Source organism: Salarias fasciatus, chromosome 20, assembly GCF_902148845.1.
Source record: "Salarias fasciatus chromosome 20, fSalaFa1.1, whole genome shotgun sequence".
Classification (NCBI taxonomy): Eukaryota; Metazoa; Chordata; class Actinopteri; order Blenniiformes; family Blenniidae; genus Salarias; species Salarias fasciatus.
This window is the reverse complement of record NC_043764.1, coordinates 93,255-114,757: the sequence shown is the minus strand read 5'-3', so window position 1 is coordinate 114,757 and position 21,503 is coordinate 93,255. Positions and strand designations below refer to the sequence as shown.

Genomic DNA, 21,503 nt, shown 5'->3' with positions numbered 1-21,503 from the left:
TCAGACTGGTCCTGCAGGCGGTTCCGTTCAGACTGGTCCTGCAGGCGGACAAGGAGTCACAATAAAGATAAAAGCATGGGGGGCTTTTTCTAGATCAGGCCTGCTGAGATATGACTGGTCTCATGATGCTCAGGGCCATGTCACCCATTTGTAAGCAACAAAAATGGGAGTGTGTGTGTGTGTGTGTGTGTGTGTGTGTGTGTGTGTGTGTGTGTGTGTGTGTGTGTGTGTGTGTGTGTGTGTGTGTGTATGTGTGCGTGTTTGTACCTGGATGTGTGTGTTACTGTGTGCTTGTGTGCAACCTTGATGAAGGTGTGACTTTGTTTCAATGCCAAATTCATAATAAGAGTCTCAATAGTCTCCAGCGGGAGAAGGAGGGCGAGGAGGAGGAGTCTGCAGACCACCATGAGGAGGGAGGTCTTCCTGCTGCTGATCAGAGCTCAGAGACTATATGAAGCCTGGCGTCTCCAGGGGGATGTTCTGTCCAGGAGGAGCTCTGACCATGAATATATCTGCGTTCCTGTTGGTGCTGCTGGCAGCTGCTTCACACACTGTGGCAAGTAAGTAGAAAAATACATGTGTTTTGTACCTATTGTTCTTTTATCACAGAGATGAAGTAACAGGCATGATGAAGTTATACCTGACAACATTACATCACAATTTATGTCTTCTCAAATTTGAACTTAAAAAAAAAACGTACCTCGTAACTTCCTGCTCCAACTTGTGTATTGCTGTATTTTAAGGCCATGTTCAGTTTGCTAAACTAAAGTTATCATCTCTACAATAAAAAAATTATATTTTCATTTGTTGAAATAGTTAAGTTTATTGTTGAAACATGACCAGTGTTTCTACATTTCTTTAGTAAGTCTTAATTTCTATTTTTCTCCAAACATGGTGACTTATACTTAAAATTATTCCTCACTGTATTATACCCAAATTCATTCAATATCCTGTAATTAAAAAAAAACATTTAAATAAAAGTGAAAGTCATATTGTTATGTGAACTTTTGACTGAAAGTAGTGTAATGTAGGATGAGATTGACATTCAGATGCTTTATATTTGTGATTCCTGACAAATAAAAGTAGCTAATAATGTCACTTTACTTAAAAGTGTACACATATTTTTGATCAGAAAATAACGGTATTTATAACAAAGGACTTTATTCTCCTTTTTTTTCTCCCCCTGAATGTTATTCAGTCCTATCAAACGTTAATAAACTGTTACTATATATACTTTAATGTGTCTGTTACGTTTATCTTCAGTGTAAGTTATGAGCCAAAGTGAAATCCCACCATGAATCTGGCAATGAGGCTTGTAATAAGTGTGAAGGAGCAGGAAGCAGAAACATCTGATAAAAATGATGGATAAAGAGTCTTGTCCATCTGTTCAAGAACCAGAAAAGTTCCTGCTGCACAGACTTTCAGAAAGATGCTTCAAAAGTTGAATTTCTGAAGTTAAAAATTGAACTTAAAATTAATTATGAACTATCAGGCAATGGAACATGACAAAGACATCTTGGAGTTCAGTCACACCGTCCCTCAGTATCGTTTCACTGTTAGAAATGGATGTAATACAGTTCAGTTGCTGTCTTTTGAAATAATGTGGATCAGTGTTGATCAAGAAAAGTCTTGATTCTTTGTCATCATCCTCAACGAGCCTGCAGAACTTTTCAGGGGTTTCACCTCCTAAGGAACAACTCACAACAAAATTCATCATTTGATTTGGAAACACATGTTGGCCCTGCGACAGGCTGGCGACCTGTCCGGGGTCCGGACCCCACCCGGTCCCCCAGGGTGGACCCTGGACAGATCGCCTTTTTTGTTTGAAGAAACAAGAATAAGACGTTACAACCATTGTGTGAGAAGATCTTTTTCAAATCTCCATTTTCAGCAAGTTACTTACTGTCCTTTGTTTTGTTTATGTTCAGATGTTCAAAATATACTTTCAAAATCAGAACAAGTGCAACTCAATCGGTACAAATCAGTGTTTCTTTCTTTTACCCCATGGACACAGACTGTGAGCTGTGAGCTAACAACTACAGTCTGTGCAGCATTAAAACAGATATTTTGACTGTTTAGCTAATCTTGAACGAATTAACAGATGTTTATTCCTAACTTATGTGCCTCCAAACTCTTATTAACCACTTATTTTGGAACAGTGTTTGAGAAACCTCTTCTCGGGAAAGCTAATTTTTTTAATGGTGCACCTTTCATTGGTAAAAATGCAGCCCAGTGTTTGTCAATTTAAAAACACAACAGAAAATAATAAGTTGGTAAGGTCATTTCAATATATTTATTCCTCCATATGCTAGTAAAGCCTAGTTTTGAGTATATGAAGCAGCTTTGAGTGTTTTCTTCACCGGACACCAAATTTCTGACTAAACACATCCTCCACAAAGACTGCATGGAGCTGATATCTGGTCTGTATGATCTGAGGGTTGTATTTTATTCATGATCCTCTTTACTCAAGCATGCAAGAATGTGAAAGACAGTGTGACCCTGACAGAGTCAAGCATTCAGATCTGAATGTAATCCAGTTATTTAAGAGATGGGCTCTCACGCTTCTCAGTCTGTCCCTGAAACAAAGCTAAATCATGCATGTAAGCATTCAGCACTAAGATCAGTCCATTATGTTTGACTGGTTTGTGTTTATAGCTTCATGTGCAGAGAAAAGTGATTGTATCTTTATAATACGAACATTGTGAAATATGTATTGCTAAGAAAGAGCTGAACAATTCCTGAAAGTATGTAGACTGTGAAAGTGTTAATCTGCAAAATAATCATGCTCACACTCAGCTGAGCATCACATGAGAGGGATTTAGACCAGAGGTTGGTCATTGGGCATTTTAAGCCGCTATCAGGCAAATCACGTGGTTAATAGCTTTAAAATCAAAATCAAATACCTTATCCCACATTTTGATAAAATGCCATCCAGAAATATGTTAAAGTAGGGGCAAAAAGATCAAAATTAGATTCTGAATGAAAATATGGACCCTTTTTTATGTGTTGAATAGCTTTTGCATGTTAATTTACCCTTTTGCTCTGGTTTAGCGAAAATTCATCTGAATTAATCAGGTATGTCACTACTAATTCAAATTTCCCTGAATGAGGTTTTCATTCCAATAATCTAACCCTTCATGCATCCATCTTTTCTATCACTATATTAATAGATTTATTTCTGAATGTTTTAGAGCCGAAAAATCGATTCACTCGCTACCCATCATGGAACACTAAGATGTACCCAATCTGGAGAGAAGGAGACCAGCGATACGATGACGCCTGGAAAGGTATTTGTACTGAATTCATTCAAAAGGCACAATTGTTGTGAGTGGCGGATGGCAGTGTTAAAGTCGCTGCTTCTGTTCCGTGTGACTACAGGTGGAAAAGTGACCTTTGATGTGGGGAATGATTCTCCCACGTTGACTGGAGCCAAAGTGACCTTCACCATTGACCTGGACTTTCCCCACAACCAAAAGGTGCAGCCTGATGGAGATGTGGTCTGGGCTCAGGATTGCACAATCAATGGTAACACTTGTCTAACTATTCACCACATGAGACAATCCCCAAAGCAGCCAGAATGTCCACATTATCTCATGTGTAATTAGCCCAGCAGGGTCAGACATAACCAAATGATGTAGATAGAAATTGATAATGATAGATTTCCTGTATTGCCGGTTCCACAACCAAAAGCAAAATGTATAATTTTCACTTCCACAAGACAAGTACTGAAGCATTAAGAACACCCTCTGATGTAATAAATAGAAGCGAGTGAATCATATGCGAAGAACTAAAAACACAGTGAAGTCTATTTGGTGTTAAGAGCAGCTGTTGCAGAGAGAGGATTGATCGCACCCCAAGGATTTCTGGTGGAGGTGATGATGGAGGGGGTGTGATGATGGGGGGGTGGAAGAATCCCAGTGATGAGGGAGTCGGTGGGGGAATCCCAGTGGTGAGGGAGGGGTGTGATGATGGGGGGGTGGAGGAATCCCAGTGGTGAGGGAGGGGTGTGATGATGGGGGGGTGGAGGAATCCCAGTGGTGAGGGAGGGGGTGTGATGATGGGGGGTAGAGGAATCCCAGGGATGAGGGAGGGGGTGTGATGGGGTGGAGGAGTCCTCAGTAATGAGGGAGGGGGTGTAATTGGGGGGTGGAGGGTCACAGTGAGGAGCGTGGCCTTCTCCATCACTGAGCATCTGCATAGTGACTCCATTTGGTTTGCAACTTCAGTTTGCCTCTCAGTCCCCAGTTTTGAAGTCGCCCTCCATCACCAGCATCATGGGATGGTACATCGGAGAGTTACTCGCTTGTCGTCGGCTCTCTTGCTCTTTTGAAGAGATTTTTTTCACTGCTTCTGAGGTGAAGTGGTGAACTCTGAAGCTCATCTTTAAACTTCTGCATGTACTTGAAGTGATTTTCCTAGGGCTGTCAATTTTTATTGCATGGATTGTGATCAATTAATGGAGGGCAGTTAATTGTATATTTTTTAGATTGCGATTAATCACAGAATTAGGGCTAGGTTTAGCAATTGGCTCAGAAAAATTGGAGAGAAAACTCATTTTACTGTCATTGAGACATTTTGCAGTATAGGTGAATTATGAGGATCAGATTCTTCATTTGAAGCTGGAAAATGTTACAGATGTGCTTCTGTTACTGTCTTCGATGTTCAATTCAATTCAGCTTTATCTATAAAGTGCCAATTACAACACAGTCATTTCAGGACACTTTTACAGAGAAAACCCAACAGATCCACACGAGCAAGAAGAGACTGAGGGAAGGAAAAACTCCCTTTTAAAAGGAAGAAACCTGCAGAACCAGGCTCAGAGGTGGATGCTCTCTGCTATTCTGGTTGGGGTGAGGGGACAGAGAGAGAGAGAGAGAGAGAATAGCATGAACAGATACATTTCTTGTACCAACTCAGCAATGTTCCACTCAAGCAGGTGGATCGAGCTCGAGAGTTCATAGACTAGAAGACAGACAGTGGTCAGTGACACGTAGTTATGAAACATTGCATGAAAGAAAGAAGAGAAGCAAAGCAGAACTGGGAGCTGGTTCCACATGGTAGGAGCCTGGGAAGTTCACTGCTTGCACCCACTGGGTCCAGGTTGTCTCATTAAATCAATGGATCAGCTGTGATTGATGTTGTGTTTACGACCCCTCAATCACAGCTTTAGTCCACCTAAGAAATAATCTCTGAGAGAGCGAGAGCGCAAGAGAGCGAGAGAGAGACTGCAGCGTTCTCCTGAGAACCAAGCATTCTCCAGGGACTGTTTAAGATGTGATGGTTCCTGGTTGTTCAGAGCTTTCAACATTAAGAGAAGAATTTTAAATTCTATTCTAGATTTAACTGGAAGCCAGTGAAGAGAAGCTCATACTGTTCTGGTGTGTTCTCCTGCTGGTTCTTGTCAGAACTCTTGCTGCAGCATTTTGAACTAATTGAAAACTTTTCAGCCAGTTGTTAGTTCCTGATAACAAGGAATTACAATAGTCTACTCTGGAGGGAACAAATCCATTGTCACCACTGGCATTCACTTGCACGGTGGACACACGGAGGATAAGTTTGGGGCACAGGTGAACTCGTGGACTGTTCACTGATCCACTCAGGAGATAAAGACAAGTTCATGATCATGATCATGATTTGTGCACCCATATTAAAATCCTGGCAGCAATATTTTGGATGTATTGTAGTCTCTGGAGGCTTGTTTTGATTGTGGTCTGTAAGGCTTCTCAGGCAAATGCAAGCATCGGGCATGAGTCAGAGAATACAGTATATGACCTAATAGAATATAACAATGGATTTTTTGTCTTCGTACATGTATGACATAATTAAAAAAAGCAACTTTTTGTGTGAATGGAAAAATAGAGAAGAAATAAGAATAGCAATAAATCATGCAAATATGGAATATAAAAAGTACAAATGCACAGATGTGCCGATGTACAGTAGAGAGCCCGGTAGCAGCAATGGGACAATACATCTGTGTATATTGCACAGATAAATGTATGTATTGTACACTGTACAGTGGATAATAAATATATGTACATCTATGCAGAAATTTTTAGACTGACAGTGGACAGTTTAACAGAGCGCTGTGTTCAGTACTCTGATTGCACTGGGGTAGAAGGACCTGGTGAATCTGGAGGTGCGAGCCTTGATGGAGCTGTACCTCTTCAGTCAGGGCAGCAGTGAGAACAGGCTGTCCGTGGTGTGAACTGTCACAGGTAATGCTTGAGGCCCTGCACAGACATCTGGTGTTGGAGATGTCTGACAGAGAGGACAGCTCTGTGGTGATTTCCTGACTCTATCCAGAGCCTTCCTGCCAGCCTGAGAGCTGTTCATGAACCACACCAAGATGTTGTGGGTAAGGATGCTCTCTACAGAACACCTATAGAAGGACAGCAGCAGGTCCTGGGACACATTGACATTTCTCAGTGACCTCAGAAAGTACAGGCACTGGTGTGCCTTTTTCACCAGGGCATTGGTGTTGGTGCCCCATGTGAGGTCCTGTGAAATGTAAATTCCCAGAAACTTGACATCAGTGACCTGCTCCACCAGGTCCCCTCGGATTGGGGGGGGGGGGGGGGGGGGGGGGGGGGGTTCCTCCCTCTTCCTCCTGAAGTCCAGCACCAACTATTTAGTTTTTGAGGAGTTGAGTACCAGATTATTGTGGGCGCATCAGGTAGTGAGGTTCAGGACCTCCTCCCTGTAGGCCGTCTCATCGTTGTTATGGATCAACCCGAGCACAGTAATGTCATTCGTGAATTTAACGATGATGCTGCCGTGAAGTGGTGTGCAGTCATGGGTGTACAAGGTGAAAAAGGTGTACAGTGTTGGACTGAGCGCACAGCCCTGGGGTGCCCCAGTGCTCACGGCCAGGGTTGAGGACCGGTGGTCCCCCAGCCTGACTGACTGCAGATGATCAGTGAGAAAATCTCCGATCCATCTGCAGGTGTGCTCGTCAACACCCAGACTGCGCAGTTTGTACAACAGTCTGCTCAGAACAAGGGTGTTAAAAGCAGAACTGAAGTCCAGAAACAACATCCTGGCACAACTGCCAGGGTGTACACTGTGGAAGGCTGTGCTGATGGCATCACCTGTGGACCTGGTGGTTCTGTATAGCCTGGCATGCCAGACTGTCTCTCCATGCTCAGGGATACACGGAGATACAGTCTGGTACCGTGCCAATTGCATCTGACTTCTGCCCGGTAAACTTCTGCCGGGCGAATCACAGCCCACGAGAGGCGGGAGTTAGCGATGCGTCATAGTATACCCCCACCAAACAATCATGGTAGCGGCCGCAACACAGCGAGGCTTTACCACGCCTCTGTTTGAAGTTTTGAACAAACTGAATTTGGCGCTGAAACCACAGCAGAACGACTACATGTTTCAGTCATGTATTGGTCACAAGTTAACACGGGCATCAGTTAATTCAAAACACCGGCATGGAGCAGAGCTGACACCGAGATGTGGCGCTCGGCGGCGGTGCTCCAGCCAGGGGAGCAGCTGCTCCTTCAGCAGCATATCATGGAGATGTTGGGACATTATCTGAGCAGATATCAGCAGATTAGAAACTCTCTGCTCGGCGCTGAGGACTGCTGCTGCAGAGAGGAAGACCTGGAAGTTCCTCATGAGACTATGTGCGTATGTCACAGGACGCTGTATAATCCGCTTCACCAGGGTCCCTGTAAACGAGGATTCATCGTGGATCGCTTTGTATGCTGTACATGAATACACTCAAGTTCAATACGATTTTTTGCAATCTCAATGAAAAAACACCATTTAAAGTGGGCCAGTGAGACAAAACACATCATAAAATACTCTGTCAGAAAATGTTTTAATCCTTTGAAGTCCACTAGGTGGCACACTTCAAATATAAAAGGTAATTTACAACACATTAGACAGCATTTTGATTACAGTGTTAAAGGCAGTGATTCCAGAACTTCTTACAAAAAGTAGCACTTAAAAATAGACCCTTGAAGTTCCACCAGGCATAGAATTAATAAAAGTACTAAACTCAGAAGTTATAGGCACTGTAAACAAACAAGCCCCATTGGAGTTGTTCTTGTGCTCCACCAGACACTATATGTTGAAATCAAACTCATGTTGAGAAACAACAGTGAAATATTTTGGTCGTATAAAGTATCTAATGTACCTGTAAATTTCAAAATGCAATACTTCAAAAATATTCATCTAGTTATTTTGACCATAATAATGACTGTAGGAGTCCCCTAGAGTCCAGGTTGTGTGGTTTCTGTAGGGGGGGTCTCAGAACAGTCAATCACACAGGTTGTCGTTGGGTGATGCTCTTTAAAACACTGTGGCATCGTAGTAAGAATGGCCTCTCTGGGCAGCCACGGGACGTAAGACCTGATCTTCTCCTCCATGATGTCCAACCATGTAGTGACGGTCCTGCTGACTCCAGACTGGGACACACTGAACCTCTCAGCAGGTCTTCCTGCAGCAGGTTCAGCCGGAGCTTCATGAGGGTCATCAGGACCTGATCTCCAACATCAAGCTGAAAGGTGTTAATGTAATCTTTTGTCAGCTGATCAGCCAAATAAATAAAAGACTCCAGAGGGAGACCAGTGTGCAGAAGGCTGAGACGGTCAGAGCGTAGGAGAGTGATGTGCAGCACTGATGGCCCTGAACACTGTGTGGCTTTATGACCCTGGAGGGGCTGATACAGGATGGGGCTTTATGACACTGGAGGGGCTGATACAGGATGGGGCTTTATGACACTGGAGGGGCTGATACAGGATGGGGCTTTCAGCAGAGTCCTGATCAGACAGAGGCAGGCAGGAGGCAGGAGGTTCAGCTGGTAGGTTGGCATCGAGAGGCGTCACAGGACTTCCGGCCACATCACTGGTTGATGCATCTGAGGACAATGTGTCATAAGTCATTTTACATTTTATACTTTGAGAAAACGGAATCATTCAGGCCACCAGTGAACCATTCACATAATCTGTCTTGTCTGGTGGTGGAATGTACATTGCATATATTGTATGGTGGGATGTGTGTGAATGGTGTATAAAATTGTAAGAATTTTGCAATGTAGTGCATGGTTGTTTGTAAAGTGATGAGTTTGTCTAACAATTATGACAAAATATTTGCGACTGACAATATTTTCAGAACAATCAAATTACTACAGGAGCTATGGCTAAAGCTACAAGTTGAGCCTGTAACTGCTGTATTTTCTGAAAATGACTAATTTGCAAATTTCAGAACGAGGTAAGAGCTGGGTACCTTCTTTCAATCAATCAATCAATCAATTTATTTTTGTATAGCCCAGTATCACAACAACAGTTGCCTCAGAGGGCTTCAAGATGTTACATTGGTCGGCAAAAGTAAAAACAGTGAATAAGCATAATGGTAATCTGTCAATATTTACAGTAACGAGACAGAACGAAGCAACCACCGCCTTCGACCCTCACATCCGGCAAGAAAAAACTCCAAAAACCCAGTGGGAAAAGAAGAAATCTTGGGGAGAACCACAGTATGGAGGGATCCCTCTCCCAGGGACGGACAGCTATGGCAACAGTTAGCATGAGACAATAAGAAGTAAAGCCTAGGACAATGTTGAGGACAGTCCGTTGGACGGTCCAGCACAAGAACCACGGATCCCAGCAGTAGAACCGAAGCCAGTCCACGGGCAGGACCGACAGGAGTGTCCTCCCGGTCCGGACGGAGCTTGTTCATAGGTCCTCGTAATAGTGGAGTCAGCAACTGAAACTGGAGAAGACTCCCCCTCGAAGGGGGGGGCAGCAGGTGAAAAGCAATGAACGGACTAAAGGGAATAACATTCAGACAATAGAGGACAGGGCTCAGTGCACCGTACTTCCCACAGCATTCTAGCTCCTGGGGCAGCTTTGTGGATACTTAACTGTTTAAACTAGTATTTAGTTAGTATAGTTTAGTTTAATTTAGTTTGGTTTAGTTTAATTTTGTTTAGTGTAATTTGGTTTGGTTTAGTTTAGTTTAGTTTAGTTTAGTTTAGTTTAGTTTAGTTTGGTTTGGTTTAGTTTGGTTTACTGTAGTTTGGTTTGGTTTACTTTAGTTTGGTTTGTTTTAGTTTAGTTTAGTTTAGTTTAGTATAATTTAGTTTAGTTTAGTTTAGTTTAGTTTGGTTTGGTTTAGTTTGGTTTACTGTAGTTTGGTTTGGTTTACTTTAGTTTGGTTTGTTTTAGTTTAGTTTAGTTTAGTATAATTTAGTTTAGTTTAGTTTGGTTTAATTTAGTTTAGTTTAGTTTGGTTTACTGTAGTTTGGTTTGGTTTACTTTAGTTTGGTTTGTTTTAGTTTAGTTTAGTTTAGTATAATTTAGTTTAGTTTATTTTAGTTTAATTTAGTTTAGTTTAGTTTGGTTTACTGTAGTTTGGTTTGTTTTAGTTTGGTTTAGTTTAGTTTAGTTTGGTTTAGAGTCCCTAGCTGACCTGATCATAGGCTGCATCGAAGAGAAACGTCTTGAGCCTAACCTTAAATGTGGAGACTGTGTCTGCCTCTTTGACACCACTTGGAAGCTGGTTCCATAAAAATGGTGCCTGATAGCTAAAGGCTCTTCCACCTAGTGTCCATTTAGAGACTCGAGGAGTCACCAGTAACCCTGCATTTTGAGAGCGAAGTGCTCTGATTGGTTGATAAGGCGTTAAAGCATCTTGGAGATAGGTTGGAGCCATCCCATTTAGGATTTTGTAAGTGAGGAGAAGGATTTTAAATCTAACTCTAAACTCGACTGGAAGCCAGTGAAGAGATTTTAAAACGGGAGTAATGTGTTCACGTCTTCTAGTTCCAGTTAATAATCTGGCGGCCACATTTTGAACCAACTGAAAGTTTTTTAATACACTTTTTGGGCAGGCTGCGAGAAGGGAGTTGCAGTAGTCCAATCTCGCAGAAACAAATGCATGGATGAGTTTTTCTGCATCGCTTCTAGGTAGAATGTTTCTTATTTTAGCTATATTGCGCAAGTGGAAATATGCTGTTTTACAAGCCAGGTTGATGTGTGCTTTAAATGAGATATCTTGATCAAATAAGACCCCGAGGTTCCTCACAGTAGAGGAGGAGGATACACTGACGTTATCTAAGGTGATAATCTGTTTGGATAGACACTCTCTCAGTTTATGGGGGCCTAGTATAATGACCTCTGTTTTGCCAGGATTCAGACGGAGATAGTTCGTAGTCATCCAGGTTTTAATTTCTCTGATACAGTCACTGAGTCTGTCTATTTGATTAGTTTGATCAGGTTTCATAGATAAATACAGTTGTGTGTCATCTGCATAGCAATGAAAATTGATATCGTGACTTCTAATTATGTTCCCTAAAGGAAGCATATATAACAGAAATAAAATTGGCCCGAGCACGGACCCTTGAGGAACCCCATAACTGACCTGGGAGCACGGTGAGGACTGTTGGTTAACGTGAACAAATTGGTACCTATTAGATAAATAGGATTTGAACCAGCAGAGGGCTTTTCCTCTGATGCCAACCTCACATTCTAACCTCTGCAGGAGAATATTGTGGTCGATTGTATCAAAAGCTGCACTGAGGTCTAGGAGAACCAGGATTGAGACCAGACCTGCGTCAGCCGCCAATAGCAAGTCATTAGTGACTTTAACTAACGCAGTCTCAGTGCTGTGATAAGCTCTATATCCTGACTGACATTTCTCAAATAAACTATTGTCCTGTAGGTGGCGGTAAAGCTGTTTAACCACAACTTTTTCCAGGACTTTTGAAATAAAAGGCAGATTTGATATCGGTCTGTAGTTAGCTAGAATATCAGGATCGAGATTAGGTTTTTTCAGCAGTGGTTTGATTACTGCGAATTTAAATGACTGTGGCACATAGCCATTTTCTAGAGACGTATTTATTATAGTTATGATCGTATTTAAGATAACTGGAAGAATATCTTTGAAAAGCTTAGTTGGAATTGGATCTAGGAGACAGGTTGAGGTTTTAGAAGACATTACAATTGAAGTAATCTCAGCTCCATTTACTAATGAGAAACTATCTAGTATTTCAGGTGTTTCAGGTGGAGGCAGTGGCTGGATTCCCTGAGCTTGATCTGAGGAAAGCGCTTCACTGATTTTACCTCTAATGGTTATGATTTTATCATTAAAGAATTTAAGAAAGTCATGGCAGTTTAAAGATTCTGGGATTACTGGTTCCACTACAGTATGACTGTTTGTCAGTCTGGCTACAGTGTTGAATAGAAACCGAGGGTTATTTTTGTTTATTTCTATTAAACGAGAGTAATATAATGTCTTGGCTTTAAAAAGAATTTGTTTATAGCTTAGCAAGCTACATTTCCAGGCCTTCAGAGATTGTTCTGATTTAGATTTACGCCACAGTCTTTCTAATTGCCGAGTTTTTTGTTTGAGAACACGGGTTTCAGAATTAAACCATGGAGCAACGCGCCTGGGTCGATTGGTTTTCAGCTGCAACGGGGCCACTACGTCAAGGGCAGATTTTAGTGAGTGCATAGCACTGTCAACAAACTGATCACTATTATCACCACTGGTCAATAAGCTCATTTCTGTGAGTTCACAGGATAATGCAGCAAATGCAGGCTGGATCAATTCTTTGTACCGAGCCACAGATTTTTCAGATAATGTCCGTATCAGCTGAATTTTATCTTTTTGAGCACAGTGGTCTTCAATCAAAACCTGAAAAGTAATTAAAAAATGGTCTGAGAGTATAGGGTTCTGAGGGAGAACATTTAGGTCACTGACTTCTATCCCATATGTTAAGACCAGATCCAGGGTGTGCTTGTGACTATGAGTGGATTCATCAACATTTTGAGTGAAACCGATACTATCTAATACTGCAATAAACGCATTACTCAAACTATCACCAGAATCATCCACATGGATGTTAAAGTCACCTATTATAAGGATCTTGTTATGAGTCAATACTATATTGCTTAAAAACTCTGAGAACTCAGTTAAAAAGTCAGAGTAAGGACCAGGAGGTCGATACACAATAATTAATAGCACAGCTTTTTGATTCTTCCAATTTGGACAAGTAAGCGTTAGTATTAAGCTTTCGAAAGAGTTGAATTTAACATTAGTTCTGGGTTTAAGAAGAAGACTGGAGTGGGAAATCACTGCCACACCTCCACCTCGACCTGTTGATCTAGCTGTTTGGAAATTAACATAGGTTGGAGGGGTACATTCATTGAGCCTCACATAATCATCTTGCTGGAGCCAAGTTTCTGTTAGAGCAAGGAGATCAATATTATTGTCACCGATAAGGTCATTAACTAACAGAGATTTAGTGGAGATTGCTCTAATGTTTAGTAGACCACATTTTATGTATTTCCTACTGGAAGAGTTATTCTGTCTCGTACAGGTGTAAAGCTTTTTACCCATTGACTTTTTTTTAATGCTTTGAGCACTTTGGACAGACTCAGTCTCTGTTAGCCTAGGTAAACCTCCATGCTTGACTTGTAAAAATCCGGGAGCAGGATTAGTGACGGGATCAACAAGATCAACAGAGGAGCGTTCTACACGACTGCTCTGCGCCCGGGGCTCATAGCTGGATTGTCAATTTAGGGTACGAAGCCTTCTTTGTTTTTATTTATGAATGAAGTCATCTGTCATGCACTGTCGCTGTTCGATAGCTTAGCATGTTAGCCTGTGGTGGTTGCAAGCTACTGTTAAAGCAACACTAAGGAACTTTCAGTTTTTGTTGATTTTGGCGGCGCCAGTGGACAAAAGCGGTAGTGTTTTGCCTGAAGGAATACTACAGTTCCCATGAGGCCTAGCGCGTGACGTCGTAAAATGCTGCTCCCGGTGGCGTGCTGTTGGACTGAACTCGCCTTCATTTGTTTCCAGCGGCTGTGTGAAGGACGGATAGCGACGAGGTAATGAATCTAATGGTGGCTAAACAATGTTATATCATGATGTGACGCATGCCGTAAAGCAGTTTACACATTTGGAGTTTTTTAGTGTGCAGGGTTCCTACCACCCTCCTCACAGCTGCTCAGTCCAAGTGAAAGCAATACTGACGCCCTCAGGCCATGACAGAGGGGTCATTCAACTGGTTGTAAGTCGATGTATCATCACAAAAGATATTAAAATGTTATATTCAGGTTGAAAAGTTCCTTAGTGTCGCTTTAACCTAAAACCCTGATTTTTAAACACAACAGAGACATATATGTTTGTTTTACCTCCCAGAAGACAGTTAGATTTGTTGAGGAAGCAGGAATTGCCAGAGTAGCTGTAGCAGCACTGCCCTGCACCACGCAGTGTACAGAACATAGCCATGAGAATGTGAGTCTGAAGCCTGTTATGTTGCTGATTTTATTTACTCATACAACTAAGATTATATAAAAACATGATACGATCAATTGATTATTGCTTATTTCACTGTGATTAGGAATGATATTGTCCAACGTCTAGTAGTAGATAGTACAAAAGCCACTTGCCTGTGTGTCTCTGAAGCACTCGACTTGGCTGAATCCTGGCCCGCAGCATTCAGATCTGGGCTTTCCATGCTCTAAACAATTTTAAGAAAGTGAAAGCTTCATCTTCTTGGAGTTGTTGTGGCATCCATGGACAGAGCAGATGAGGCTGGTCATGTTCAGACTTAAAAATGAGCAATATAGCCAGCAAACCTGATGTCAACAAAGCGCAGAGCCAGCAAACTGGAAGTTGCAACACGTAATGGCGTCGCCCATCAGCACTTCCTGAATAAGGTGAATAGGCCTGGGGTCAGGGCTGGCTGCGGACTTGGGGAATGCTGGCTCTTGTCTCCGCATTTGCATGGGGTGGGGTGGGGCGTCAGTTGTGGGTGGTGGTAGGGGCCCGGATGTCGGGTTTGCTGTCCAACTGTTAGCAGACGGGGCTATGTGTATAGCTGCTCCTAAAACGGCTTTAATCGTCCAAAAACTCAATAGTTTTACCAATATTTCATCACGGTCCGCTCACGCCTCTCCTCCTCGACAGCCCGGTGTTGCCAGATATGTCATATATGCAGATATATGTTCAGTAAGTGCACGTGTGTCTAGATATCTATGTCTAGGTAAAGCCGGAGCTATGGAAGCCGCATTGTTGTTGTGACTGCCAAGTGCAAAACAAAGACGCCATTTTCACCGCCTGCCTAGCGGCTCGGCAGTGAAAATGCAGAGGAGGGCGTTCCTTTGACGCAGAAGTAAGATATGTTCAGTGGCGGCGTGGGATTGCCGGCGTAGGAACGACGTCGTTGTGACGGGGAAGCATACTGAGGCCTTTATTGTTCCTCTACTCCTCACAGTGAACCCCTCAATCTTCAGGCTAGAAACTCCTGAAAGTCGCAAAGGCATGAAAGGTTTCTTTCTGTTAAAAGGGAATTTTTCCTTTCCACAGTCGCTTATGCTGCTCATGTGGATCTGTTGTGTTTCTCTGTAAAAGTGTCTAGAAACGACCATGTTGTAACTGGCACTCCATAAATAAAAGTTGAATTGAATTTAGAACCCAGGGAGACCCCTCCTTTTAGGATGTTTCCCCCAGACTCTGGAACCACTTGTCCCTATCACTCTGTATGGCTGAGTCTGTCAAATTTTTCAAAAAGGACTTGAAGACTTTCTTATTTAAAGGAACTTTCAGCTGAATATTCACCAGAAAAAAAATCTGTGATATATATAACTATATGTATGCCTTTTACTTTGCTCTGTACATCACTTTATAATTTTATTTGTGAGAAGTCTGTGATACATAAACTTTACATACATATTTACTTACTTACATGTTAAAGAGATGAACATGGTGGCCTTTTATAACCAATAGTTACTCTCGTTACTGTGAATTTGACATATTAATATTATGCTTATTCACTGTTTTTATTTTTACCAATCAATGTAACATCTTGAAGCCTCTGAGGCAACTGTTGTTGTGATACTGGGCTGTACAGAAATAAATTGATTGATTGATTGATTGATTGATTGATAACCACTGAAACATTTTCAAGATTAGACTGACTCTATCACTTCAAGAGGCTTCGGTCCTAATTCATCCTTTTGTTTTATCATGGTTAGATTCTTGCAATGTCCTTTTATCAGGTTTGACCTGATAAAGTCTTTGTGGTTTGCAATTGGTCCAGAACGGAGCAGCTCATGTTCTGACCAGAGCCAGAAGATACGAGTGTTGGCCTTTCTGCACTGGCTACCTGTTCAGATTAGAGCAGAGTTTAAGGTGCTGCTACAAACACACAAAATAATAAATGAAAATGTCCCATCCTATTTTTTGAGGGTCCCAAAGGTCCGGAACAAGACAGTCAGGGAACAGGCTTTGTCGTTCCGTGGACCAACACTGTGGAACAGGCTACCATTTGAAATCATGCAGGCATATTCATGAGGCTATTGATGTTTTTAAAATAAATCTGAAGACCCACTTGTTCATCTTTACATGTGAGTCTTAAACTGTTTGTTCATATATTTTTGTTTGTTTTAATATGCATGCTAATTGTAAATTTTCATGCCTGTTAGTCCAACTTCGGATCACAGAGCGCTGACACAGATTTTTGCTTCCTTTAGATTTCTGCCCTTAATAGACAACCAATCCATCACAGGGCAACTGCACAGACAGTCACAATCAAATTTATCTGCCATCAACATTTACAAACTCTTGTTTGGTGCTGAGTGATTGATATTGATAACTCTGACTCTTGTTACAGGGACAAAGTACCATGAGTCTGAAGCAGTTTACCCCACATTGGACATAGACTGGGAGCCAGTTTTTCCTAATGGGACACCTATTAAAAAGGACAAGAAACCAGCCTATGTATTCGTCTGGAAGACCTGGGGTGAGTCAAAATGTTTCAATGTATTATTGTTGTCAGACGAAGCCTTTATCAAGCAGACAGGTTGTGACAGACAAAACATCAGAAAGACAAGTAGAAGAAGGACATGATGAAGTGATTATTGCTAATTTACCTGTAGACTATACAGAAACACAGGAAATAAATATCCTTTTGAAATATAAAAGTGTGATGTGCAAACTTGAGCATAATTATTGAAACAGTTTGGGATTTTCACTAGAGATAGACCCATATGGTTTTTTCAGGTCCGATACTGATACCAATTATTGGTCGTCGAGGAGGCCAATAACTGATATTTACAGCCAATATTCATTTGAATAAAAGTGAAAATATTTTTGTGAAAATTTTCAATAGTACAAACAAAGAATATATACATAGCTGCATAGTGAGTATACTAGTTGCTATATAGCTCTTGGTCCAAAGCTTCTCGGGCTCCCGTAGCTACTTCCTGGTTGTATTTTATAGGTTAACAGCAGAGTTTTGTGAGTTTTTCATTATTGTTTGTTTTTTTTTTTCTGTTTGAGGGAAATTTAGTATTCAAATAATTAGTGTTTGTGTTTTATATTTATTCAATGAAATGTTTCTCAGTTTAGTTTGTTCCAGCAAATTGTTCCAGCCAATTGTGGTAGCTGTTAGCATGTCAATGCTTTTTCCCGTACAAGTTAGGATTTGGCTAGCAGGAATTTTTTCACAATGCATGTTATGATTTACTGTGTTTTACGGCTTCTCGTCTGTGTGGAAAGCAGAGTTCAGGCTTTAAATGATTAATCTGCCAGTCAGGAGACAAATCTCTTCTCTCCAGAGCTTGTTTCACAAACAAACACTTCTCCTCTCCTCTATGCACATGTTCAGGCTCAGTGTATGTGTGTGTGTGTGTGTGTGTGTGTATTCATGGGCAGCTTCCCAATCAGCTTAAACTGTCTTCAAAAAACTCTCTGACACGATAGATTCATTTCCAGAAGTGAAGAATTCTGTGAAACTGAGAAACAATACAAAGTGACACACTGCATTACACATTTCACAATACACAGTGCAGCTGAGCCACGATGGCCTTTACAAAAGCAATTACAAAAGGGCTTCAATGTCATTAAAAATATGAAACATGATACTAACTACAGTTAGCATTTACCAGTTAACATCTGCAAGTTAGCATCGCGGCTAAAGCACAATCTAAACAAGATACAATGTAAAACAACAGCATTAGAAACACTCACAGACGTTGCCTCAGCAAAGGGGACAGAGAAGGAGAACCACACAAGGGAGGACAATGGTTGAAGCTCAAATGACAGCAGCTGATCACAGCACAGCAGCTTACTTCTTTCTGCTAGCACACTTGCTACTTCCTGTGGCACGCTGGCTACTTCCGGTGACACGCCGACTATGGGGTGCCATGGCAATGAACATAAACAAACCACATTAAAATGTAGAAACAACTAAATAACATACACAAACATATGAGGGGCATAACATATACACACACACATATATATATATATATATATATATGTATATAGATAGTGGATTTTTAATGGCTGATATAATAGCGATAGTTTGGAGCAGGAAAAAGCCGATAGCCGATTAATAGGCCAATAGCCGCCCCCCCCCCAAAAAAAAAATTTTCAACACTGTTGGAAATGAACACTCTCTGACTTTATTAGCACTACTGAACATTATCCAAATGTATAAAATTGCAAAGAAATCATAAAAAATAATATATTTAATTGAAACTTATGTGTATTCAGTATCTATTAAAATTGACATGGATAATTTTGTTACACTTTAATATGGGGGGGGGGTGACTTCACATTTTGTGAATGATGATACTGTATGCCATAAAAAATAACACTAGTTAAACAAGGTATATAGAGTGAAGGGATTTGAACTGTGATTTTCTCATCCTCCCATTAGCTGTAACCTTTATCCTTAACTTATATCATATATACTCTAAACAGTTATGTTCTTTATCACTACTAAAGAATGGTTTGTTTTTTTAATTCGGCTATCTTTTTTGAAAGAATAAATTCGGAATTCATTTCCAAATATAGCCTGTCTAACCCTCTGCAGGAACAGTAAAGTTTCCAATAGCAAAGTCACTGTAACCTCCATAATACCTGCGGGAAAAAAAAAATGGGGGGGGGGGGGGGGGGGGGGGGGCTGGTTTGTCTCAAACAGCGGCTAAAATTGCCATATTTTAAGATTCATGGCAAACTAAGATGAACTGACTTAACAGACACAGCTTTCTTTTAGCATGTTTTCAACGAGCTGTTAATTGTTAGCTTAACAAGCAGTGTGGTTGGGTAAAACTTGGCCGTGGAAACGTGGCTGTTATGCTAACATATGATGCACGTTTATGCTTGTTGAACAGGTGGAACTTATTTCCTCCACAAAGGAGGTTAAGATGTTGACTTTCAACTGAAAGTTTTAATACACTTACAGTGATGCTAATCGTGTCTCCACATCCTTCTCCTCTCTCTGCTGCTGCTGCGCTGCTCACGCTCTGTCTCTCTCTCTCTCTCTCTCTCTCTCCCTCCCTCCCTCCCTCCCCCTCGCTGCCCTGTGTGTGCAGAGCAGCCCCTCCCCTCTGTGATCAGAGAGACAGAGCAGCAGGCGAGGGAAGGAGCAGTTCGCGCTGCCGAAAAAAAAAAAAAACAGCCATTGACCACTATCGGGACCATTTGACGTTTTTGTAAAACGTCCTATCGGGCCGATTGATCGGCCAAACCGATGAATCGGTCGACCTCTCCCTCTCTCTCTCTCTCTCTCTCTCTCTCTCTCTATATATATATATATATATATATATATATATATATATATATACACACTGTGTTCTCGCCAACTCAGCGGTATTTTGTCTGTCTTCTTCAAGCTCGGGTCCTCTACCAGAGGCCTGGGAGCTTGAGGGTTCTGCAGGATCTTAGCTGGTCCTAGGATTGTGCTCTTTTGAACAGAGCTCTCAGATGTTGTTCCTGGTCTCTGCTGGAGCCATCCTCCCAGCTTGGGGGTTCCTGCTCCCAGTGTCCCGATCACTCCTGGTATCACTGTTGCTTTCACGCCCCACACTCTCTCCATCTCCTCCCTCAGCCCTTGGTGCTTCTCCAGCTTCTCTGCTCCTTCTTCCTGATGTTCCATCACTTGGGATTGCTCCATCTATCACCACAGCTGTCTCCTGCTGTTCATCCACCACTACTATGTCTGGTTGATTGGCCGTCACCTGCTGGTCAGTCTGGATCTGGAAGTCCCACAGGATCTTGGCTCGATTTTTCTCGACCACCTTTGGAGGTGTCTCCCATCTAGACCCTGGGACCTCCAGTCCATACTGGGTACATATGTTCCTGTACACGATGCCCGCTACCTGGTTGTGCCGTTCCATGTCTGCCTTGCCTGCCAGCATCTGACCCCCTGCTGTGATGGTCTGTACTGTCTCTGGGGCTTCTTGACACAGTCTGCACCTGGGGTCTTGTTTGGTGTGGTAGATCCCGGCCTCCACTGGTCTTGTGTTCAGGGCCTGTTCTTGTGCAGCCATGATTAGTGCCTCTGTGCTGTCCTTCAGTCCAGCCTTTTCCAGCCACTGGGATGTTTTCTCAATGTCAGCCACTTCTTCAATGTGTCGGTGGTCCATGCCATGCAGGGCTTTTTCTGTCCATGATGGCTCCTCTGGCTCCTCCTTACTGGGCTTTTGGTGTCTGAGGCATTCACCCAGCAGATCATCACTGGGAGCCATCTTCTTGGTATACTCATGGATGCTCTTGGTTTCCTCCTGGATCGTGGCTCTGACACTCACTAGTCCTCGGCCTCCCTCCTTTCTCTTGGTGTAGAGCCTCAGTATGCTGGACTTAGGGTGGAACCCTCTGTGCTTTGTAAGGAGCTTTCTTGTCTTGATATCAGTGGCCTGCATTTCTTCCAGTGGCCAGGATATTATGCCAGCAGGGTATCTGATTACTGGTAGGGAGTAGGTGTTTATGGCCTGGATCTTATTTTTGTCATTCAGCTGGCTCTTCAGGACCTGTCTTGCTCTCTGTAGGTATTTAGCTGAGCACAGTAACCCCAGCAGTGGACCGGAACCAACTCCCGGTGTGAAGGACCCCCCTCAGGAAACACTGGAGTTAAACAGCTAAAATCTTAAGAAGATATAATGCAAAGTTAATATAAAATTAGTAAGCTAAGATTATAAAGTAAAAAATAAGTTAGAAATACATAGGGAAATAGAGTAAAATTACATAAACAATGATTAAAATAAGAGGACTATAAAAGGTCACTTAAAAGTCTGATTAAAAAGGTGTGTTTTTAATCACCCTTTAAAACTATCACCAGTCTCTGTGGTCCTGAGGTTCTCCGGCAGGCTGTTCCAAGGGTGGGGGCCATGGTGGCAAAAGGCCACCTCACCATGGGTCTTGGTTCTGGCTTTAGGAACACACAGTAAGCTGCTGCCAGAGGACCTCAGGGCCTGCGAGGGTCGATAGGGTAAAAACCGGTCAGCTAGCTAAGAAGGAGCAAGGCCATTAAGACATTTAAAAACTAATAAGAGAACTTTAAAATTCATCCTGAAGCGGACAGGGAGCCAATGCAGCAATGGTAAAACTGTTGTAATGTGGGCCTGCCCCCTGGTCCCCATCACAATGGCTGAGTTTTATTATAATTTCAGGTTTGAAATATTTTTTTTGGGAAGACCTGAAATCAAGGCATTACAGTAATCTACCCGGCAGGAGATAAAGCATGCGTTAGC

The 21,503-nt window shown here is 42.1% G+C and overlaps 1 protein-coding gene across 1 annotated transcript in view; it reads left to right on the top strand.

The window, feature by feature from the left end:
• Positions 1-502: 502 nt before the first annotated feature.
• Positions 503-21,503, top strand: part of pmelb (premelanosome protein b) — a 48,358-nt gene continuing 27,357 nt past the window's right edge. The window contains exons 1-4 of the mRNA XM_030118865.1: positions 503-560; positions 3,192-3,287; positions 3,379-3,525; positions 16,637-16,765. Coding sequence (XP_029974725.1) covers positions 503-560; positions 3,192-3,287; positions 3,379-3,525; positions 16,637-16,765 — 430 coding nt within the window. The remainder of the gene's footprint in view (positions 561-3,191; positions 3,288-3,378; positions 3,526-16,636; positions 16,766-21,503) is intronic.